Below are 23,460 nucleotides of genomic sequence, written 5' to 3'. Positions count from 1 at the left end.
TATGGAGAAGGGGAATGGATTAGGTGAGCTTAGTGATGACGTACCTGCTGGACAAGGATGGAAAGTAGGTAGCTGGAGGAGGACGGAGCCAGCAGAGGAAGAAGAGAGAGATGCTGGTGATGACGTGGAAGTGGGATGTCCCATGCCCGTCCCTACCACCCTACCAGGACATGGGGAAGATGAAAAGAAAGAAGGAAGAAAAGAAGTGTAAGATGAAAGGGGAACAAAGAATGAAGAATGGAAGGGGATAAAAGAAGAAGAAGGCAAAGAACAACAGAAGAAGGAAAGGAAGAGAAGTGGAAGAGTGGGCAAAGTGGAAGAAGAAGAGAAGGGAGAGATGTGAAGGAATGATGGAGAATGCGAGCGGAAACGAAGAATTTATGCCTGCGATGGCGATTAAGGTTGCAGCTCAGCGAGACCTCGAATGTCAGCATTACTAAACATAGACGGCCCTGGAAGCGGCCGAGTACAGATTAAGCTTTCCAGAAAGCTAAATGGAAAGCTAAATGCGGGCCGGACCGGCAGGAACAGGAGTCACCAGCTGTGTTGCAGCTCAGGAAGGTTCCGGTTCTTCTCGTGCACCCGTGCCTTAAGGTTCAACACGCCCCCCGGGCATCACTTCCACCAAGGCGGCTGCTTCAACAGCGGGTTCTACCGGGTGGTAGTGACTCATTGCCTAATAAGTAATCTCGAAGTTTGTGGCAACGCAGGAATGTCATCCTCTGGCAGCTCTTTCCGGTGCCCGGTAGATGATTCATACCTAAGGTGATTCATACCGTAATGTTAGGAGCAAAGCTTAATAGCAGGTCTCGCGCACCTTCTAGGGTTCATTACCAATCTGCATTACCAATCATTGAGTCCTACTCGCTTTCCCTACTTTCCCTTCTGTTACTCCGTATCTTTTTTTTTTCTCTCCCGCTTCCTCATCTCTCCCTACTCACCTACCTTCCCGGCAGCGTGGTGTAATGGTAACATAGACTGGCTCTTTTACGAGTCCAGCGGAGATGCAGGTTCGAGTCCTGCCGCTGTCATGCTTACTCTATATCCTTCATTCTGGATATTCCCCAAGGAAGTAAGTAGACCAGCCATCCATGCCCCCAGATTCGAAGGTTGCACTCCGATAAAGACCTCTCTGGTTTGCGCGCTCCGGATTCTCGCATCTAACTGATATTCGTCGTGTCATCACGTATTGCTACAGAGCTACATCTGTTATCTGTATCTGTTGCTCTTTCGTAACAGCTGTATTTTACTAGCGGCTGCATTGTTCATTCCACGTGTCTATTGTACAATACGCCGTAGCTTCATATGAGAGGACGGGTCGTCATCAATCATCATCCCCATCCCAACCCCAAATCCCCCTCAACCTCCGTTCCGCCTCTTTCGTTGGCCAATAATTACTATCCCTCGTCGTGCCAACAACCAACCCCATAAGCGCCCTTTGCTCTTGGGGATCCGTAAACCGATCCGCACATAGATTGATCGCAATGCACGCCGTCAAGCCCGCTGGTCTGCTCTGCCGATTTGACAGCGCCATCCCGCAGATTTCTAGCACTATTGTCCTAATTTGTGCGTCGATGGACTCGAGCGTTTGTCTGCGTGATGGTCCGATTCGTGGGATGGAGGGCGAGTATGCGAGGAGGAGGATGTTGATAAGTAGTAGGGTTTGTGCCGCGGTTATGTGGCTGTCGTCTGTGTACCAGATTTTGGGGAAGGCGGTGTCCATGTCGGGACTTTCGGTGTAGATAGGTGCGAAGGATCGCGGTCTCTTGTCGACCCATTCGTCCCGTAACCGGACAAGCTCGTTGAATTCCAGGTCATTGCTTGGGCTGGAACCATAGGAGAACTCCAGGACCCTCGCCCCCAGCACAACCAGCCGATTTGTCCAGACATGATCTTCGGCTCCTGTGAAAATCAGATACGAGTCCGTAATCTCGAGTGGCAAGTTCGTATTCCGCTGCTGCGAGAATGCCAGGTTGAATTCCTGCCTGAATCCGATCCAGAATGATGCTTGCCGAGGACCAGGAACCAGAAGGGCAGATGAGGCCTGCGCGCGGAGGAAAACATGAAGGCCGTGCAAGGCTGTTTCGGTGGGTGGTGATGTGAAGGGGTCTGTTTACACTGGTTGGTAAATTCTGAATATGGGTATAGAGGGACGAGTGAACGTACTATCCAACTCCTCGAAGAACCTCAGCACGACCACCGCAGCAAGGAGGTCCTCGTCCATGACAGCATGTGGCTCATTAGCGAGCACCCGTAGCTCCGCAATGCAACGACTATGATAGTGAATGACTGTCTCCTCAGTGATACTCAACTCGGAGTTCGAGTCATGGATATGTGATGGCAATGGTGAGAGGCCATAGTGAGACATAATATGCGCCTTTTGGTCTGATGGAAGGGTGCTAAAGTGGCGGGCTGATGCGGCGAGGATGGCATCAAGCAAAATCGGGTTGGAGCGGGCGCGCTGCGGTATCGAAGTAGCGAAGTTGTTGTGCGGGTCGGTGAGGTCGAACTTTACCAATATAAATTACTTGGCTTATTCTTCAAAGGGGGATGATATTGAGGTGAGTGGCGTACCCAACGTGAGAGTTCCTCGATAAAATACCGAAGGAGACATGCCTCTCGTGGACTGATACGGGGCCAGGGGGCATGGCCATAGTTCTTCGGAGCGTCAATGGTCGTCAGGGTCTCTGGCGTAGAGCCATAAATATGACTATAGTGAGACGGGGTAAAAGCCGGTGTTGGAGGTGAGACGCCAGCGGCCGAGCTGTTCAAGATTGGGGTTCCGCTGCTTGAATCCACAGCCGTATGGCCAAACTTGGGCGTTTCGTCAACATACTGCACTAAAACATATATCAGCCTTATTCGGCCAAAAGAGCCTGCTTGGAGAACAACCGGCATGGGTAGTATGACGAAACCTCCACCTGGTCTCGACCCGCCGACACTCTCGGTGCGACTTTTCGCAGCGAGTGCATGTTGGATACCCAACACCTGGGCTGTCAGCATGCGATGATACCATGGCAGACAAGACCTACATTTCACATGCTGTCCTAGAATTTACTATGTCAGTAACACATCAGAACTCGTAGATAAGAATGCATACTTCGGCAATGCTCGCTTTGCCCGATCGAGATCCTCAGTCGGCTATTCAGAAACAGGAATAATTGGCGAGAGCTACTCACCAGGGCTTCCACCTCGGCGACATCATACCTGATATTTCTCGTTCGCCCGATGACCCAACAGTCGAAGCTTGGACGGCGAAGAGTGCCTAGAAGTGGCAGAGGTGGGTTCGATTTTCCGAAAAGTCGGCGATTCCCCGCACAGAGCCCAAGCTTGGTTGGATCTAGATACTGGTCAGCACCAAGCGCATTGACGAGCTTTGGCCAACGAGCATTGGAAGAGGTGTTTGAGTTTGCAGCTTGGAGGTATGGTAAACGTGGGGTTGATGGATGGACCCTTGGGATCCACCTGCAGTTGCCCTAACCGACTAGAGCCGCCGAGAATTGCTGGATCGGGTTTAGCGAGTCGGCGACGCTAGCTTGGTGTGGTTGTGTCTCGCCGACTCCACTCCACTCCCCTCTCTCAAGCCCTAACTGGAGTGTACCATGGCAAAAAGCTATATCAACCCCCAAGCACCACCTCAACAATGAAACATTAAGTTGTGACTAGAATTCCCAAAACCAGACAGCATGCTCGAGCCAATCCTCGCCCTTATCCCCCTCTACCTCATCTACATCTCCCTCCTCCACCCACTGATAACCTACATCCGGGACCCTAAGAACCTGCGCCGCTATCCGACCTTCCACCCCCTCTCCGGGCTAAGCGACATCCCCTTCCTCCTCGCCTCCCAGAAAGGCTTCCGCTCGCGCGCCCTGCATGAGCTGCACCAGACACACCCCGTCATCCGGATCGGGCCCAACGCCCTCTCGTACGGTACCCCGGCAGCAATCAGAGACATCTACGGGCACAGCACGGCATGCGTCAAGGACCGCTTCTATTCTGATACCTCCGGCTCACATGCCCATCTGGCAGATGTCGTGAATAAAGCGGAGCACGCGCGTAAGAGGAAGGTCCTGGCATCTGCGTACGCGATTAAGAACCTGGAGGGGTGGGAGTATAAAGTGTCTGATATGACGAGTCGGCTTATTAGGGTTTTTGATGGGAAATGCACGGCGCCTCTTCCGGAATCTGTGCAGGTCCCCGATGAGAAAGATTTGACGATTGACTATCGCTCGTGGACGAACCATTTCACTGTTGCTGCGATTGCGAATATTGGGCTTAGTGAGGATCTGGGGTTCCTTGAGCAGGGGAGTGATATGGTGCCGTCTGAGTCAATGGACGGGAACGTGAAGCAGGTCTCGTTCAGGGAATGTCGCGAGGCTTCGGGGACAGTCACGTACAAACTCATCTGGGCGTACGATCTGTTCCCAGTCCTCAAGCGGCTGAGCAAGATTCTCTCACCGTACTATCGACGACTCTGGCGCCTCGACTCAGACTGGAACGGCATCGTCTATAACCGCGCGACAACCCGGCTAAAGCGGTATATGGCCGGTGAGAAGCTCGACGACTTCTTTACCGCCTTGATGGAGGATAAGAAAGGCGTGCCTCACAATCTGGAGATGGGCGAGCTCGTCGCCGAGATTAGCATCATGATGAACGCGGGCTCGGATACGACTGCCATTGCGTTGAGGAACGTCCTGTTCTTTCTGCTGAAGAATCCGCAATGTATGCAGAAGCTCCGCGAGGAGATTAATGAAGTCCTTGGTAAGGATGATATCGTCGCGCCATACTCCAAGGTCAAGCATCTGCCCTACCTCAAGGCCTGTCTAGATGAGAGCCTACGGATGCTGCCACCTGTTATTTTCGGGCTGCCGAGACGCACCCCGCCGGAGGGAACGACTATCCTAGGGGATTATGTGGCTGGAGACACATCCGTGAGTATGTCTGCATATGTAGTTCACCACGATGAGTCGATCTTCAAGGACAATAATAGCTATGTGCCGGAACGGTGGTTAAGCGAACAGGGCAAGTCGCTGCAGTCATTTTTCATCCCCTTCAGCACGGGAGCGAGGGGTTGCATTGGCCGGAACATCAGCTATCTCGAGCAAACCGTTCTGTTGGCTTCCTTGGTGCATAGATATGACTTTGCACTGCCGTCGCCAGACTGGGACCCGCCGATCCCTGAGACAACAAACTTGAGTCCGGGGCAGATGCCGCTGAAGATTTGGAGGAGGGTTGCGGCTGAATAAAGGTAGTATAGATTGTTTTTGACTATACCATATAGTGAAATTCAAAGTTTCAGTTACTACGTACTGATATCCAACGTACCAATCATTCAGCCTCGAGAGAGAGTCGGCGAACAAGCTTCCAGTGAAGTAGAGCCGCCAAACAATGTATTTTCCTCTTCCGCAACGCGACGTATCCACTGTCCACTGTGTAAGGACCAGCCCGATGAGATTTATGATGAGGGCGAACTCCGCAGACTTATTGAACGAGTGCATATGGTTGTTCGCAGATTCTGGGTGTGTCTGGACATGTCTCCGCACAAGACGTTTCTGGCAAGCTGCAAAGCATGTCGGAATCGAAAACGGTACAACGCGAATTACCGGCACATCTCCGACGTATTTCCACCAAACGCGCCGCGGCAGAAAGGACCTTGAGCGGAAAGATCCACATCCACCGATGGATATACTGAAGCACTGGATGATGGAGAAGGAGGAGTCTGTTATGGAAACTGCCGGTACCGCTGTCGGGATTGATGAGACTAAAAACTACGGCATTCTCAAAAGAATGACTCCAAGGCCTGAGGGAAGAATTGGTCAGATCATCACCATCCAAGTCGATAAATTCTTCGTCTACCACGTCACCCGACTTGGGACACATACGGATACTGCGCCTGCTCCGGATACGAGCCAACGAGGGGAGGGATTGCCAGTAAACGTTTTGCCGTAGAATGATACGTTCAACGATACAGCGGTTTCGCTCGATGCACGAGTCCAATCCGATATAATGCGAAAGCGGTCTGGTGGTATGATATTGCAAATGTAGCTAAGATGAAACGCTGGATATATAACTCAGAATGCGAATATGGGACCATGTATCGATGTGAAATGAATCCGTCGATCTATCATTGTTGACTAGCTCAGGATATGTGAGGTGGACAACGTAAGGCGAAAAGAGAAGGCGCGACGCTGTACTATGGCCAGGTGTATGTGCCGCCGAGCCTGATCACTGTAGTCGCGAGGAAAGGCTCTTGATCTGCTCTTCTAAAGTCGCCCACTTTATGCCTCTATTTTCACGGTCCCGCTGATCAATTAGGACCGCTGGCTCCGGGAACTGGCGCAGTATGTTGCCTAGAAAGGCCTAGAAGGAGTATGCTGTGGCGTTAGGGCCACCGACACTGGTTTGGCGTGTCGCCTATACGGTGTTGACAAACAGCTGCCATCACAGCTATTGGCGCTTGATAAAATGACCCTGAATCCAGCAGCGGTACATTTTCAGCTTACGCTGACGGTTGACGATCAACCGGCGGTCATACGCCAGGTTCTTAAGATCAAAGACGCCCTCTTGTGCCGGAGCGGGCTGGGCAGGTCTCTCTTCGCCTTTAGATGCCTCCTCAGCTGCTTCGGGCACTTCCAACTCCGGCAGACCCTTCTCCGGTGTCCACTCACTCCACATCTGCTCCAACTCGTCCTTGTCGAAGAAGTAAACACGAGTCCCATCTCCGCGGACGTAGAAATTCTCGGCCAGATAGCGGTTTTTCTTGAACCGAACCTGGGCAAGATCTCCCCTTCCGTAATCACGGAACAAGACCTGACCGCCGGGCTTCAGCACCCGGTATACGTTCCGAATAGCCGTCTCCCACTGCTCAGGCGCAAGAGCCGAGAAGATGAAGATGAGAATAACGACATCAACAGAGCCCTCCGTCAGACCAGGCGGCAGGCCATTGCTGTCCTCACTGGGCTGGGCACTAACATCCCACACATCAGCCGTGATGTGCTTTGGGTCATAGTGCTCGCTATCGCGCATGACCTGGACCGCCGTCTTCGAGAAGTCACAAGCATGAACCATAAGCTCCGGGTTCTCATTATTCTTTATCAACGGGAACGCGGTGTTCCCCGCACCAGCACCAACCTCCAGCACGACCTGCTTGCCGGAGTCTTCACGAGTGACCTCCTCGAGAACCGGGAACTCCTGCTGCAGCCACTTGCGGTCTTTAAAAAAGTTCGCAGTGTTGTTCTTGTAGAAGAGATTCCACCATTTCACCGGGTCGGCGTTGAAGCGCTTCTTGTCGAAATCGGAGGCTTGGGCTTCGCGCTGCTTTGCGTATTGGGTTTCTGCAAACGCCAGGAACTCGGCGTCGGGTTCGACATGGTCCCAGGCATTAAACTCGTATACGTCGTCACCCTCCTCGAGAAAGCGAGAGCCGAACTGGAAAGGGTCTGACCGTTTGAGGTTGTTGGAGGGGTCGTGGGAGCGATGGGGCGCGATCTGAGGCGGGTTTGCCGCCTGAGCAGCGGCCACGACGTCCGAGGGCATAGAAACGACTGGAGTAGCGGACATGGTAAATGTCCGTAACGAGTGAAAGACTCAAAGAGCGACTTTTATATGAATGAATGCAGAAGGGAGAAGCAATGGCGGGGTTCTCTTGGAAAATCCGGAGAACAAAAATTGTTGATAGACGCTCACCGCCCGGCAGATAATGCTACAGAGACCCGCCTGTTCAAATAATGCTCTTCTACTGTGGCTTGCCCATGGTCCATAACATCCAGAACTATAACTATAAGGTTATTGGCATATAGTCTAATCCGCAGATAGTAAACTATATTTAATACTTAAAACTATTATATTCTGATTCTTGTAAGTGATAGACCCTAGCAATTACTCCCTTTTATAATAACACATGGTTTGAAACACCTAGGCATGGATAAATGGACAGGAAGCCTTTTATAGCACTTATACGATCAAGGGATTTATAGCGATAAGCGACAGCCAATCACAGGCCGCCTTAATGGATCTGCCTAAGGCGCAGGACAGCTTGTTCACAGCCGCAATTGTGCTTCTAAAAGCTGACATTTCCCCAAATCCCCCCTCTCTTTACTTTATCTCTCTCCAGGCGACAGTCTGACATCTTGTTCGTTCGGCAGGTAGCGGACGCGCCATGGTTCCGCAATTATCCTGATACATCGAGCAAAGCAACAGACCCTCCACCACGGGGAACACTTCCGAGGCCCTCTAATAGTGGAGGAATCCCACTTGCGGCTCTCAGTCCGTTGTGTCCACTCAGGCACCGAGATTCTATCTACAAACCAAACAACAGACGTGCCTGCATGCCTGCATCTGTCAACAACGCCACCGGAAACTCCCGCAAACACCAGTGAACAATCCGCGCACTATGGCGTTCCTCTCCACCCTCCTCACCTGCTGCCTGCCTACCAAGTCCATCAAAGAGGCCAAGGAAACACCCCACTACCCCAGTGCGCCAGTTTCACACAGCAACACCGACGCCAATCAAGTCCAAGCTCCTGAAGATAACCATGTTCCTGAACAAGATGGCTACACATCAACCCCGCTCCCGGCTTACACTCCGTGCTCCGGCTCGGGAATAGCCGTGCAGGAAAAGACCCTCACGGCTCACTTGCGCGACCCACCCATCTCCAACGAGTCATACCATCACCACCTCCAAAACTACCACCAAACCACAGAGACAACGGATGAGAAACAACGCCTGGCATGGGAGGAAGCAGCAGCCGCCGGTCCTTACAACAACGCCAATTACCCCTACTACCCCTACCCGACACACCCTCGCCCCGAAGAAGCCTCGTCAGACGTCTCCTCCGCAATCTCCTTCCCGAGCAGCTACGGTAACACATCGACCGCGACACGCGAAACGCCTCCGCCGCCCTACTCGCCTCGTGCGTTTTCGCCTGCGCCCTCGAGACGTTCCATGTCCATTTCCTCCGCTTTCCGTCGCCAACACCAGCAGGCCCAGATGCAGCTGCCCATGGCGGCGATCACGCAGCCACCCGCCGTGTTCCAGCCTGGAAGACCGCCGAGATGGAGCGCTAACCTTGATGATCCCGCTTGTCTCGGTCTACTCCCTATCATTCAGGACAATGAGCGGGGCTCGTCTGCGACCCTGATGCCCTCGACTCCTCCTGCTAGGCCTGCTAGGTACTCGTGGGAGAGTGATCCGCGTTAGGATCGCATATTATCACGGCTTGTCTTGTAATGTTTTACGTTTGTTATTGGGATAGAAAATTCCCTCCTCTTGCACATACATGCATGACATGTTCTAATGACTTTTTTTTTCATTTTGTTGGTGGATGCATTGGATGGTAGGCTTGTTTAATAAGGATACCTAATGGACGGTGTTATGGGTTGGGGGTTACGATTGTCACGCTTGTCACGCTCTACGTCTTAGCATAATAATGATGATTTATCATGATAGGCTTTCGTGACATCCGATTAAACTATTTGATTATACTGCGGTTGATAGATGTTCCTGAATCGAGTCTCTGTAGGATATACTTCCGCCTCTCCTAGTTTACACTTTTCAGTAGTTTTATCGAACTGGTAGTACGCTCAAGTGTACCAGACCAGAGCAAGTATATAAACATAACCAAATCTAGAACGGGGTATATGAACAATCATAAAGCGCGCACCCCAGGCCCAACACTCCCCGTATCAAAGATCTCCACCAAGCCAGCCCCAACCGCCTCCTCCAGCACCCATCGAAAACTCATGCCGTAGAAATCCTTCCACTTCTTCGTCTTGCCTGGTAAGATTCCCGCAAACTCCCCCCTCGCTCGTTTCGCTACGCTGAAACTGCGCTCCGACTCGACTGCGCCGTCCCATCGGTCTCGAAGAAGGGTAAGCGGAGCTTCTCCGGATGGCGACTTCTTGAGGAGTGCGATGAGATGGTCCCGTCCACCGCCTAGGAGTTTGAGGTATGGTCCGGTGTTCGGGAGAGAGAGGAATAATGTTGCCGTGTGGAACTGGGATCGGAGTGTCGGCTCTGTATCGTTCGCAGAAGTATTAGAGCCCATTCGACTAGCCGGCATCGTTGGAGCCATGCTCGGTAGATTCGGCAAAGACGGAACACTAGATGTGCCCTTGGCCAGCGATGAAGACGAGACGATGAATCCCGCGCGTACCAAGGCCATATATTCTGCGCTCGAGAAGGCCGTCCCCGGTATAGCGCACGTATTACCGATGCGATTAAGCACTGTAAGGAATTTCTCTGCTGAGATTAGCTGACGTTCAAAACCAAGCATCAACCCAAAAACCAACCTTTCAAGCCATCATCCAAGGCACTTTCCCTAACAAGCGCCTCCCAATGTTCCGTCAAGACCAAGCAATCCCCCAGCCCCGCCGCATCATTCCCCCTCCCCGGCACAATCAAGCGCCTTATCGTGCCCGCCGTCGCCAGCTCCATAACCTCCCTCTCAACCTTCGTCGGTGCATCAAGAATCGTATGAACATGCGCAACCGAAACAAGAGGCGGCAGCGAGCGCCTGAAATTCAACACCTGCGCGATCCGCGTGCTGTTCATCCCCGCCCGTGCGGGGAGCTCCTCGAACATGTTCTCCTTGGTATGTTTAATCGCATCGAGGACATCATCTACGGGTGCGGTTTCGGGGATATGGCGCGATAGACCGAGGTCTTCGAGGGGGCCGTAATCTTCGAACTCGATATCGTTCGCCTTCGAGTTCACGCCACCAGGTGTCGAAGGGCGGACGGAGGGTTTGCTGCGGGCATGGCTGGCGAAGGGGGACGCACGGGGGCGTGACTGAGCTGAGGACTTGCGCTTTTTAATACCGGAGACTGGGGCGGAGGTGAGTCGAAGTGGCATCAGGGTCAGGACAGGAACGAGTGGTTGGATGTTGGAAGCGGAGGCTCAAAGGATTGGATTTCGGGGGACAAAGATAAGGACGGTATCAGCACGTGACTATCTTGTACCTGCATGTGATTATGTGTATTATTAATGATGTAAGCTGCGCATGGTGGGGTATAAAAGAGTATAACAAGAGGTTGTGCAACGATTCCCTATGGAAGAGCAGCCAATATGCAGAACTTACATTTGTCAATGCTTAAATGAGACTTGTTGGTGAAGGTATATGTAAAGAGGTTATGCTTGGAATTTGAAACTTTTACCGGCATGTTTCAAGAGCCAGTGCTAGGGAAATAGCCCGTGTTTGACTTTATCAGAAGTATATATTGCCCATATAGTCCGAGGGCGCTCAAGTTTTATGATCTTTAAATATCTCCTTATCTATTCGCATTAAAGCATTAGGAACATCAAGATTCTCATCAGTTGCTTCCTCAAGCCTTCCATCTCTAACAAAGCCATACCACTACTACCTACAATCAAGATCACCTACAACGAACCAGACCCTCTACCTCTCCTCGACCATAACACTCAACGGGCACACAAACTACGTCCTCCTCACGTCCTCATCTCTCGCCCAGCCCCTACATACCTACGCTGGTGGCGACGACGACTCTATAACACCAATACCCCGAATGTGATAGGCGCGAGCTCACATGGGCCCATCTTGCTCTCCGACGCCAACGGCTTGAGTAGCGTGTACAAACAGGCTATGCTGGGAGATCAGATGGCCGAGAAATATCCCACGGGGTTCAGAGTCAATGGAAAGACATTGAGCTGTAAAATAAGGGATTCAGTGGCTTTGTGGCTTGCACGGCGGCGAGGGAGGTGAAGCAAGTTAATTGGTAGGCAAGCGGAGAGGGAGGGGAGCAGGTTGGGTGTGAGAAGGTGATCTTGGAGAGGGCTTGGAGCATTAATGGGACGAGTCTCTGAGCAGGGAGTGAGATATGGAACAGTTACACCTTGGCACAGGGGATATCTTCTATGAGGCCCTTCGAATACCGTGCAAAGGAAAGCTGTTGATCGTACAGATACTGGAGAATTAAATAAAAAACACAATTATATTTAAAAGCTAGAGCTAACTAGGGTTTATATAAATAATTTAAGCTCCTAGAAATAGTAAAAATTTTAAATACTTTTATTAATACTTTATAATATTTAAAAAATTATAAATATTATAGTTATACGGGCAAGTAATTTAGTGGTAAATATTATAGTATTTTAATTAAGACTACCTAAGGTGCCTAAGCATTATTAAAGCGCTATAACACTTTTTTATTAAATTAAGTAAACTTTATTATTAGCTAACACGCCCCCTTAACGCTTACTTACTTTTAAATTAGTTAAGAATAAGGCTAAAAATATTTACTAAACCTAATATTTTAATAAATTCTTAGTATTATTACTTAATAAGTACCTTTATAAGGCTATTTATAATTATTTAGTTAATAGGGGTTTATTTAATATAAAGGTTTTTATATTAAACTTCCTGCCTAAGCTATAAATTATAAATATTAACATGGTAAAGCTTTAAGCAAAGTTATATATTAATATTAATAAAAATATTAATTATTTATTTATTATTATATTAAATTAAAAGTTAGTATTAAAAATTAAATTACATGGCTTTAAAAATTTTTTATTATTAGTATATTACTTTAAAGGCCTTAGTAAAAGCAAGCAACTTTACCTTAGTAGTAAAAATAATAACTAAATACTGCTTTATAGCCTTTTATTTAATTAAATTTTTATATAGCTTATAAATATAGCCTATGCTAAAAAATTAATTAAAGTAATTTATAAACACTATATTAAAATATAACTTATAAATCTTGTATTTTTTAATAAAAACCTTATTTTTAAAGCTATTTAAACTAAAGTATTTAAGAGTAAAAAAGCGTGTGTTATAAAAATAAAAAATAAGTTAATTTACTACGTGTTAATAATAATTTATAAAATTAATAAGGTATTTTAACAAGTGGCTTATTATATAAAAAATATTTAAATAAGTAAGGGTACTAGTATATTTAATAAATTTAATTTTTAACCTTATTTTTTTAATATTTTTAAAAATAACTATATTAAAGTTTAGATAAAGCTTGCTAGGTAACAGGAGCGGGGTAAAAAGTGGCTAAACTATAGTATTTAAGTAAAATTAATTTATAATAACTTTAATATAAAAATTCTAAAAAAGTTAAAGCTTGCGCTAAGGCCTATTTTAAAAAATTTAAACTTTTAAAAATTATTTAGCTTTACTAAGATGCCAAAGCTTATACTTTACTAAAAGTTTTTTTTTAAAAGTAATTATTATAAAGCGGCCTTGCTTGGTAAAAAGGTTTATAAAAATAAGATTATTTATATATATTAAAAGAATTATTAGCTTACTAGTAAAAAGGCATTTTTTTAGGCACTATAGTAAAGCTAAATTTATATAAGGTAATAGCTAAATTAAATTACTAAAGGCAGGGAGACTTTTTAAGGCTATAAATAATTTTAAAAGTTTTTAAAAGCTTTTTTTTTTGCTTATGGCTATTTAAAAATTAAAGGTATATAAGTTTATTAAGTCCTATATTAAAAAAGGTATTAATAATATTATATTACCTTGTATTTATATTAAAAAAGGTAATAAGTATTATAATAACTTAAAAAAAATAGGTAAAGGCTATAGCTGCTTAATTATTTTTATAGTTAACTAGTTTAAAATCTCCGTGTATATAAATTTAAGCTTTAGCCTTAAAAAAGTAGCTATTTATATTAAACTTATATATAAATACCTATAATAAGGGGATTAACTTATTTAAACCTATTTTTTATTTATTAACTACCTCCCATGCTCCTATCTTTTTAAGTTTATTTAATTTAAGGTTAATAGCTATAAAAAATATATTTTTAAGTAAATAGTTTTTAAAATCCTTCTAGTGCTTAAAAAAAGGTAGTAGTTTATTTTAATAAAAGCATTTTTTTTAGGGTTTTAATAAAAAGCAAAAAAGGCAAATTATATGTAGTTATAAAAAGTAAAATTAAAAATAATTATAGTAATAATATAGCTTGCGTAGCTTATTAAAGCGCCTAAATAAAACTTAAAGTTTTTTTAATTATTTTAAGGTGCTGGTTTTTATTTAGCTAACTATTTAAAAAAAATAACAGGTTTAATTTTTAGTTTTCTCTTTTTTTTTATATTTTTAGTAATAAAATAAATAGGAGTTTGGGAGCAGGCTTACTTTACTTTTTATAATAATTATTAATTAGCTAGGTTTAAAAATAAATTCCTTTAAGTTTAAAAGCGTGTAACCTATTATAAAGGCTATAATAGCTTATTAAAAAAACTAGCTAATATTAATTTTTATATAAAATTTTTATAATAGTAAGGTTTTAAAGTGGGGTCTAGAGTGGGAAAAAATAATAAGCCTTTTAATAAATTAAAGGCCTTAGTTTTACTAGAATTAGGCCCAGGTATAACCTTATATCTAAATCTTTTTTTATTTTTATTTTTTTTAACACTTTTATTTTTAAATATTTTTATTACCCTTGGCTTACTTGTTGTTAAAATACCCTTATTTTTTTTTTTTTTTTTTTAAAAATTTGGTAAAATTTAAATTTAAATCTATATTTTTAGTAATGCAGCGGCAAGAGGGCGGTTTAAAAATCTTAATTAATAATTTAAAAAAATTAATTTAAATATTAATAGTAAGAAATGGTTTTTATAAATTATAAAGCCAGGATTTATTAAAAATAATATTTTTATAAGCTTTAACACGCTAATCTTAAGAAAACTAGATTTATTAAATATTTAAGGCTTAATAACCTATAAAATATTTAAGTAAGGCCCTTAGCTCTATTTTATAAAGGCCTTTTTTTTAGGATTTTCTTGCCCAGGAGAAACACCTAATAGTTTAAATACTTAAAATATAAGGTTTTTTATTAGTAAGTTTTTTTTATAAAGTTATTTAATTAATAGCTTTAATAAAAATTTAATTATTAATATAAGCTACTGCTTTTATAACCTAGGGCTATATATTAAGCAAAATATTTTTATATAAAGTTATTATTTTAGCTTTTTAAATTAAGATGCCTTTAAAGTGCTTGGCCATACTATTTTAAAATAGGAAGTATAAAGCAGACCAGTTTTAAAAAATGCCTTTAAAGGTAGTAAAGTTAAAAATATTATTACTAAAAATAGGTTTATTATTATTAAATAGGAACTTTAAAGTAACTTTATAATAGTTTTATATAAATTATATAAATTACTTAATAATATTTTTATAATTACTTTTAAGCTAGTAAGTGTAGGCCTAGTATATTTTAAAGTACTTATTATAAAAGTAAGTTACTTATTAATCTTTATTTATTACTAGCTTTATAAAAATAAGATTAGTATAAATATAAATAAATAGCTTAGTAACTAGTTTTTTAGGCTATTTAAATATTTATTAAAAAGCCTAATTAACCCGGTAAGTATTATAATACTTAGGCAGTTAAAAATTAAATATATTAATTTTTTATATTATTATAAAAAAATGCTTAAGTACTTTATTACTAATATATTTTAGGCGCTAGTAAAAAGCTTTAAAATCTTTTTAAAGCTACACTTTTTAAGTTAAAGTTTTAACTTTTTATTAAGTTAAAGCGTTGGCCTTTTCTAGCTTTAAAAAGCTCTTTTTTAGCTTTATTATTTAAAGGCTTAATAAATAATTTTTAAGACGGAAGACCGGTTTATTATTCTTAAAAATAAGGATATTAAAATTCTAGGTATATTTAGCTTTTTAAAAAGGCCTTATTACTATAATATTAAGGTAAAATCCAGGAGTATATATAACTTTATGTAGTATAAATAATATAATTTTTTTATTAAATACTTTTAAATAAATAAGAACTAATTTATAGCCTTATATAGTTATAATTATATTTTTAACTTAAATATTACTATCTTAAGATTAATTTAAAGAGGTAAAATAACTAAAATTATTATAAATATAAATAAAGGCACCGGTGTTAAAAATAAAAATATTTTAAAGTTTTAAATTACTTAAAATATTAAATACTAGGGCCGCTTTATAATATTTTTTAGGAATTATAAATTACGCGTTTTTTTAGCTATTTTACTAAGCTTTTTAGTTCTTGGTATTCTTTTTTTTATTTTTAAAAAGCTTAGTATTCTTAATTTTTAACTTTTAAAGCTTCTTGCTATATTTATTATTTTTTTTAAATACTTTATTAATTTTTTTTAGGCCCTTGTTTATTTTATAAAACTTTAAATAATATAAATATATAAAGTTATAGTAAAACTCTGCGGCGCGCTTGTATTTATAAAAATAAATTAGTTTATTATTAATTAGTGCCTAAAAAGGTTTATTAATAAAAAAACCTTTAATATTTAAATTACTAGTAAAGGGCTAATCTAACTTTCTAGCAAGTATAGTAAAGGTTATTTTTTTTATAAAAGTTTTAGTAAAGCCATTAATAATAAAAAAATACTATTAAAACTTAAAAATAAAGGTAAGATAATTAGTCTTGCTAGGTCTTTTATAATTTAATTAATTTATATAATATTTTGCATAGGCTATTAAGTATTTATTAATAGCCTTTAAAAATATTATATTAGCTATTTTATTATTAGCCTTGGGTTACTTAAGGTGTAAAATCTTTTAATAAGCATGCTTATAATTTTAAAGCTACTAGGTAACTTTTTCTTATTAAATTAATATAATAAGGGTAGTAATATAGCTATTTAAGGCCTTAAGTTTAATTTTAAAATTAGTAGGAGTAAGTTACTACTTTAGTTTAATAAAAACCTTTATAATAAGCTTATTTTTAATAAGTTACTAGATAAAAAGCATAATTAACTTTTATATAACATTATTAATATTTTAAATTTTTAAAAAAACATGCTTAGTGTGGTTTTATTTTTAATTAAATATTTTAAATGCCTTTTTATTAATATTATTTTTAAAAAATAAAAAAAGCTTAAAAAAAGGAGTCTAGTAAGTTACTTTTAAATTAAGATACTTTTAAACTCTTATAATAATTATAGTGCGTGAGATATAGTTATACTATACTAGCTAGTTTTTCCTGGACTTTAAAAAAACTATTATATTTAAGGCGCTAGTAATAAAGCTTATAATAACTTTTAGATTAAGTATAAAAGTTAAGTTTTAATTAGTATTTAACTTCCTAGGTATAAATATAAGAAATAATTAATTGCAAAAGGCCTTTGTATAATAAAAGGGCTGGTACTTAGAAAATATAAATAACTTTAAAAAGTTTAAAAAAGGTAAGTAAAAATTTAATAAACTAGACTATTAAGCGGTTCTTCGGGCTTATAATTATAAGGCCCTTTAAATATTATGTAAAAAAAAGCTATTAATTATATAAATACTAGAGAATTAAATAAAAAACGTGATTATATTTAAAAGCTAGAGCTAACTAAGGTTTATATAAATAATTTAAGCTTTTAAAAATGGTAAGAATTTTAAATACTTTTACTAATACTTTGTAATATTTAAAGAACTATAAATATTATAGTTATACAGGCGAGTAATTTAGTGGTAGGCGTTGCAGTATTTTAATTAAGACTGCCTGAGGCGCCTGAGCGCTGTTAAAGCGCTGCAGCGCTTCCTTATCGAACTAAGCGAACTCCACCATTGGCTGACATCTTCCACGGATTGAGTATCCTTAGTCCATGCATTGGGCTAGATACATGAGCTACCTATTTCATCAGAGGCCGCGAGCAGCCCTTCTCTTGATAGATCTTGGTAATCGGCTCAAGGCAGCCGGCTAACAGTTCAAGCACCATGATGAGAGACAACCAGTATAGCTTCAACCGAGTAGTTCATCTCAAAATTGCGCCGAGTCTCTCACCTAGGTTCAAAGGGCTATCAGCAACGTAAACCAGCTAAATTATTTCAAGTCGAACCGGTTACCCTTCAAGATCATGTACTCATCCCAACGACCCTTCTCACGTCCTTCTGGCCCATCGGAACCTGCTCTCCGTTCCCATCATACGGAGTATAAGTAGGAGCATTGGACGACGGACCAGATAAAGAGCTAGGTGGAAGCGCCTCCGCCTTGGCCTTGACAGCAGCGGTGGAAGTCAATACGCGGCCACTAGCACCAATAGCTTCAGCTGTCACGAGCCCGATACCATGATCTTTAATGAGTAAAGATGTTTCAAAGCCCTTACGCTCGACCTCGCCAAGGAACTGACGAGACCCATAATCGTCGACAATGTTGAAGAAGCGCCAGGTTCTGGTCTCAGTGTCACCGTTCCACGAGACGTACACAGTCGTACCCTGGTCGTTCTCGAGGGAGACGATAGCAGGCGCTTCATTGGGCAGCCCAGTCCAGTTGTACCGGAAGCCGCGGTAGTTCTCGACTCCGAGACCCAGGTAGCCGGAGTCCATGTAGGTGTGGAAGATCGGAGTGCCGTCGGCACGGTACTCGGTCAAAGCGCCCTCAGAGCCCCAGTTAACGATAACGTTGCCATTAGGTAGCAGTTGCGTACTGCCCTGAGACTTGGATAGGAGGCCGTCAGGAGGCTGGAAGGCTTGGACGATGGTCGCCTTCCACGTAATAGTGTCTACCTCGATTATCTTGCCCTGGGAGAAGGGATGAGTGTGGACTTCATGGCCGCGGCCGTCTTCGGTACCGTGCGAAGCGTTGTCGTACAGCGAAATGACCTCCTTGCTATCTTCACTGGGAACATAGCGAGCGTGATGTTGGAAGCAGAACTTGACATTATCTCCCAGTTCAAAGTCTGACTTGACTCCGCCCAGACGCCAGATGATTTCACCTGTGGTGCCATTTATTTTGTGGACAGAGCAGGCGTCCCGAGCGGAGATCAGGTAATTACCATCGGAGCCCTTGTCAACGGAGTTGATATGGAAGTAATCCCAGGCATCGGAAGAGTTGTATCCGGAGCCAGCTTGACCAGGGTTGATGGGAAGGATGGCCTCTATGCTCTTGTTAACCCTGCTTTGTAGTAAATCTCGCATTTACTCACCATCAGGAGAAACATGCTCCAAGCTCGACCACTCAAACAGTAGCTCTCCAGTCTCGATGTCAAGTTCTATTGCGCATTAGCTCGTGTATCTCAAAGCAAAGACAAGATATACCTTGAATGATAGCATCTACGATCCACTGCTGCTCAGGACTGGCTCCCCATGGGGTGAGGTCCGCAGGAACAGGTTGATAGACCTGAATTAGAGCAGTCTCTTCATTGATGACATGGAACTCGTGCTTGTCGGTCAACTTGTGATTACCCGCACGAAGCTCACGAATTGTTTCGTAATGCTGATCGAGGATCGTGGTGTGACCATGCCCATGACCGTATCCAGGGTTGTGGTCCCCCTCGAAGCAAAAGAGGACGTCTTTGCCCTTCCAGCGCGCCTTCTGGAAGTTGGTGGCCCAGATAGAGTAGTAGCCGTATCCGGACCAGACCAGCTCTCCATCATCGCGGTAGATGTAGGGAGCCGCCTGGCGAGGACCATGCTGTTCTCCTGCGGTGTCTGCGTAGCCGGCAAAAGGTGCAACGAAGAGATAGCCCTTCTCGACATCCGGAGCAGCAGGGATGGTGATGTTCAGCCTAGGAGGAGCTAGGTCGGTCCGCGACTTGAACTGCCAGTCTGCGGCCGCGAGGGGTAGCAGAGCAGCGGCTGGGAGCCAGGAAAAGCGCATAATGACGGCTAGGAGAGACCATCATTATCAGCCCTGATCTACCCAGTGTTCACATCATTGGATGGGTACATTAACCTTTAATATATACTCTGCACTTGGGGATAGAAATGCTTTGGGTGTCAGTCGTATCAATGCGTGGCTTGATAGTTGTAGCACACGGGGTATCAGAGCATTATTTATGTTTCTCAGCTGCTCTTGAGGTGGGATGTCCGTCGACCGAGAGCTGTCGCATCACGCCAAGGTCTTCCCCGATGGCGATATACGCATCAATCCTTATTCGGTGTCCGACTTTCTCCACGATGTAAGCCAACGGGAGATCTCACGAATGACAGATTGGGCCTTGGATACGTACGATAGAGCAGTGATGCAATCGAAGTTAACCTTGGAGTTCCATACTTTTGTCCATTGCACATGGGTTTTCTAAGGTGACCTCGAAGCGGCGCTTGAGCATTTCCCCAGACAGACTTGGACCTCGCAATTTGGCTGCACACCGTACCGGCACCGCAAGTTAGAAGCCCGGCCAACAGTCCGCGCTCCCAGTGTGGCTATAGTTGGGTTTGGTTCTCTGGCTGCCTTTGTCCCGCCGCTCGGAGATGGGTGTAAGTTTCTCAATAGCCACAACAAAATAAGTCGACCATGGTCTCAGAATCTTGCTTTCGAAGCGCCTGATCTGCGACCTGAATAAGCATTCTTGGAATGAACGTTATCTGTCCGCATGGTGGAATGGTTCGCTGTTGATGCCCGGATGACCTGGTCAATGTGGCCAGCAGGCAGGGTCAGCTGAAGCCCATGGCCCAAAGAGAAGCATCAAGCTTAATCGGAGATAAATGAAATGGCATCCCTCCTTTCTCGAAGACAAAGTAAAGTAAACAAGCTCGCCAACCTAACATTGCCATTGTTTGTATCCCGGGCGGTGAACCAAAAGCATCCCCAACACCCAAAAGGGAAAGCCGCAACATTTTTGTCTCCATTCTCGCTCCTTATCCCCGAACTCACCCCAGTCCCCAATCCACCGCAACGACAGCCATGTCCAAGGCCACCGTCGCTGCAATCGCAGCTGCCAGTGCCGCAACGGGCGCAGGATTCACAGCCCTCTTCTACTCGCGCTCAAGCCCCCAGCAGCAGAAGCCCGCTACACCCGCTACAAGCGCACCTCTGCCACCCCCAGCAGCGCCGGTCACCGTCCCAGTTCCCTCTCAACCCGCTCCTCCCTCCCTCGCCAGCAAAACCACAACACCCACCGGCCCCGTCGACCCAGCCGGAATCTATCAATATGGCTTCCCCGGCCCAGTCGCCGACCCAATCCACTCGCTCCCCCTAGCAGGCGCGTACGACCGCCGCACCCGCAACCCATCCTGGGTCGCCGAGCACATCACGCCCGCGTCTCTGGCCATGAAGAATGCCGACCGCAAGCACAGCACGTTCTTCGAGGACGCCACGATCCCGCCGCTCTTCCGCGCGAAGCTCGCGGACTATTTCCGCTCCGGCTATGACCGCGGCCACCAGGTTCCCGCGGCGGACGCGAAGTGGTCGCAGGAGGCGATGGATGGGACGTTCGCGTTGACGAACATGTGTCCGCAGGTTGGCGAGGGTTTCAACAGGGACTACTGGGCGCATTTCGAGGATTTCTGCCGCGACTTGACGAAGAGGTACCCCAGTGTCCGGATCGTTACGGGGCCGCTGTATCTGCCGCATCGGGATCCGGATGGAAAGTGGAGGGTGAACTATGAGGTTATCGGGACGCCGCCGAATGTTGCTGTGCCGACGCACTTCTACAAGGTTGTTTATGCGGAGGAGGGCCCTGGTGTGCCGAGTGGGAAGGTTGCGCTGGGGGCGTTTGTGCTGCCCAATGCGCGGATCTCGAATGATAAGCGCCTGGCTGAGTTCGAGGTGCCTCTTGAGGCGGTTGAGCGGGCGAGTGGATTGGAGTTTGCGAGCAAGCTGGACCCCGGGAGGAGAAAGAGGCTTTGCCAGGAGGTCAGGTGTGATATTGTGGTGAGGGAGTTCAACAATGCGAAGAAGAAGGCTTAGATCGGATTTCTTGTACATCTACTTCATACATCTCTGTATTATTTCATCTCTATACAAACTTTGCTGTCTGGTATAGATCATCTGTAAATTGTCTAAGATCTTCAACGCAGTCCGGCTAGCATTGAAATGCGACACCCGCTTTCGTCGCAACATTTCCTCCTCGTCCTGCAAACCCTGTGCCCTCGGACGAGATTTCCACCAACCCTGGCTGAATCCCCTCCTTATCCTTCTTCTTTTTCTTCTTCTTTTCCCCCGTCCCCGCCTTATCCTCCCGGGTCGGGTCGCGCGGCGTCAGGTCTGTCTCGCACACATAGCATGATACTCGACCATGCAGCTCAGCCGATCTTTCCTGCTCCTCCTTTGTTGCATGCGGGTCCGGCGCATCATGCGGCGTCATGAACTTATCCACGCATGGCTTACATATAACGTGGCCGCAGGGTTTTGTAACTGTACAGAGCAAGTATTAGTACAGACATTGAATATAGGAGCAGAGAAGAAGGGTAGCGTACGCATCACTTTGACAGTATTCGTCAACGTCTTCTTACAGCTCGGACACACCCGCACCATGGCTCCATCAGCGCCGGCCTCCTCGGTGAAATGCACATCGACCAGCGACTTCAGCGAATAACCGTGTTTATTTGATTCCGTGGAACCCGGGCATATCGGGCTTAATTTGACCTTCATATTCGCGGCGATTTCGTTCGGATCCGTACCGGGCGTCAAAGAGGGTACCCAAAATGACGGGAGGGCCGATTTGTTCGATTCGGACTGCCACGACGCATCATCAGCAAACCAACCCAGCACGTCGGGAGAAGTATAGAGCCAGCAAACCTTCTCCTTCTTAATCTCCTCCCTCAACCTCTCCCTCTCCCTCCGAATAACACCCTCAACAGCCTTCTCATCCAACTCAAACACCTTCTTCTTCACCCCACCCCCTACATCCACCTCTCTCTTCTTAACCCGTTCCCAAACCTCATCATCCTCAACACTAACCTTCCTCTTCTTGTTCACATTCCCCCCATCATCAAACCCCATACTGACCATCTCAAACTCCCGCACCTCCCTGTCCTTCGCTTGTTCCGCTTCCCGCCCACTCTCCTCCTCCAGACGCCTCCGCGCCTCCTCCCGCTCTTTTTCCAGCCGCGCAATCTCCTTCCGCTGCGCGAGGAGGTCGTTTATCGCGCACTCGCGGCAGAATAGATCGCCGTTTGTGGCGCATGCTACGCTTGGTGAGCGTGAGGGGTGCAGGCAGAGGCGGCAAGATCCGAAGGGGAGGAAGGAGTCGCGGCCGATGACGCCGCGCTGGGTGCCCCAGGCTGTGCGGAGGAGGGAGCGCTCGTAGGAGGTGAAGTGGGGAAGGGAGGTGTTGCGTTTGGAGTGCGCCATGTTCTTCCTTGCTATTCTTTTTAGATTTGCGCTTCCGGTTGTAGGTATGTGTTCGAGACTCGATTGGATGGGCTCGAGGTCGTTAGGGCATTGGCTTGGTGCTAGGTAAGGTGCGCCGTAGTGTTGTGGGCGATGGTCGGCTCAATGTATCCAACCTGAGTTTCAAGTAGTTTCTGCTCCTCTGAATGGGACGCTTGAAAGCAATTTTCAATATGGAAAATGAAGCAAAGTTGGAGATGTCATGATTTGATGCGGAGACAAGACTTCGAGGCTCACCGCCCGCCGATCATCTAGATCTATACAACAGAGCTGTAGGCATGACAGTGCGGAAGTCATAAGATTGATTATATCTTTATTTTTGCGTAAGGTTAATACTGACAGGCAGTCATATTCTGAAATAGCTTCCATCTACGAAAGTGGGTTATGTCTGAAAGGACAAAGGCCATCCATATCAGATCGACGACTTCCGCTTCTGCTAGACG

At 44.8% G+C, this 23,460-nt stretch overlaps 9 protein-coding genes across 9 annotated transcripts; 4 read left to right on the top strand and 5 right to left on the bottom strand.

Annotated features, from left to right (window-relative positions):
- Window positions 1-1,324: 1,324 nt before the first annotated feature.
- DSM5745_05523 (uncharacterized protein) lies at window positions 1,325-2,898 on the bottom strand (the record flags this gene model as incomplete). Its single annotated transcript, XM_026747539.1, has 3 exons — window positions 1,325-2,109; window positions 2,167-2,509; window positions 2,575-2,898. The coding sequence occupies 3 exons, from the start codon at window positions 2,896-2,898 to the stop codon at window positions 1,325-1,327; spliced, it is 1,452 nt and encodes a 483-aa protein (XP_026603371.1).
- A 788-nt stretch (window positions 2,899-3,686) lies between these two features.
- DSM5745_05522 (cytochrome P450) lies at window positions 3,687-5,246 on the top strand (the record flags this gene model as incomplete). Its single annotated transcript, XM_026747538.1, has 1 exon — window positions 3,687-5,246. The coding sequence occupies one exon, from the start codon at window positions 3,687-3,689 to the stop codon at window positions 5,244-5,246; it is 1,560 nt and encodes a 519-aa protein (XP_026603370.1).
- Window positions 5,247-5,460: 214 nt separating this feature from the next.
- On the top strand, window positions 5,461-5,949 carry DSM5745_05521 (uncharacterized protein; the record flags this gene model as incomplete). Its single annotated transcript, XM_026747537.1, has 1 exon — window positions 5,461-5,949. The coding sequence occupies one exon, from the start codon at window positions 5,461-5,463 to the stop codon at window positions 5,947-5,949; it is 489 nt and encodes a 162-aa protein (XP_026603369.1).
- A 498-nt stretch (window positions 5,950-6,447) lies between these two features.
- DSM5745_05520 (tRNA(Thr) (cytosine(32)-N(3))-methyltransferase) lies at window positions 6,448-7,560 on the bottom strand (the record flags this gene model as incomplete). Its single annotated transcript, XM_026747536.1, has 1 exon — window positions 6,448-7,560. One exon carries the CDS (start codon window positions 7,558-7,560, stop codon window positions 6,448-6,450), a length of 1,113 nt encoding a protein of 370 aa, XP_026603368.1.
- An 832-nt stretch (window positions 7,561-8,392) lies between these two features.
- DSM5745_05519 (uncharacterized protein) lies at window positions 8,393-9,199 on the top strand (the record flags this gene model as incomplete). Its single annotated transcript, XM_026747535.1, has 1 exon — window positions 8,393-9,199. One exon carries the CDS (start codon window positions 8,393-8,395, stop codon window positions 9,197-9,199), a length of 807 nt encoding a protein of 268 aa, XP_026603367.1.
- Window positions 9,200-9,647: 448 nt separating this feature from the next.
- DSM5745_05518 (Stk19 family serine/threonine-protein kinase) lies at window positions 9,648-10,852 on the bottom strand (the record flags this gene model as incomplete). Its single annotated transcript, XM_026747534.1, has 2 exons — window positions 9,648-10,240; window positions 10,291-10,852. The coding sequence occupies 2 exons, from the start codon at window positions 10,850-10,852 to the stop codon at window positions 9,648-9,650; spliced, it is 1,155 nt and encodes a 384-aa protein (XP_026603366.1).
- Window positions 10,853-17,817: 6,965 nt separating this feature from the next.
- On the bottom strand, window positions 17,818-19,561 carry DSM5745_05517 (arylsulfotransferase family protein; the record flags this gene model as incomplete). The annotated part of the gene is made up of 3 exons (XM_026747533.1): window positions 17,818-18,839; window positions 18,888-18,953; window positions 19,000-19,561. 3 exons carry the CDS (start codon window positions 19,559-19,561, stop codon window positions 17,818-17,820), a joined length of 1,650 nt encoding a protein of 549 aa, XP_026603365.1.
- A 1,026-nt stretch (window positions 19,562-20,587) lies between these two features.
- Window positions 20,588-21,592, top strand: DSM5745_05516 (DNA/RNA non-specific endonuclease; the record flags this gene model as incomplete). The annotated part of the gene is made up of 1 exon (XM_026747532.1): window positions 20,588-21,592. One exon carries the CDS (start codon window positions 20,588-20,590, stop codon window positions 21,590-21,592), a length of 1,005 nt encoding a protein of 334 aa, XP_026603364.1.
- A 393-nt stretch (window positions 21,593-21,985) lies between these two features.
- On the bottom strand, window positions 21,986-22,978 carry DSM5745_05515 (putative RING finger domain protein; the record flags this gene model as incomplete). Its single annotated transcript, XM_026747531.1, has 1 exon — window positions 21,986-22,978. One exon carries the CDS (start codon window positions 22,976-22,978, stop codon window positions 21,986-21,988), a length of 993 nt encoding a protein of 330 aa, XP_026603363.1.
- Window positions 22,979-23,460: the final 482 nt, after the last annotated feature.

The sequence above is a fragment of the Aspergillus mulundensis genome (genome assembly GCF_003369625.1).
Source record: "Aspergillus mulundensis strain DSM 5745 chromosome Unknown scaffold_5, whole genome shotgun sequence".
Taxonomy (NCBI): Eukaryota; Fungi; Ascomycota; class Eurotiomycetes; order Eurotiales; family Aspergillaceae; genus Aspergillus; species Aspergillus mulundensis.
Note: the sequence above shows the minus strand (reverse complement) of the source record. Positions and strands in the feature narration are given on the sequence as shown.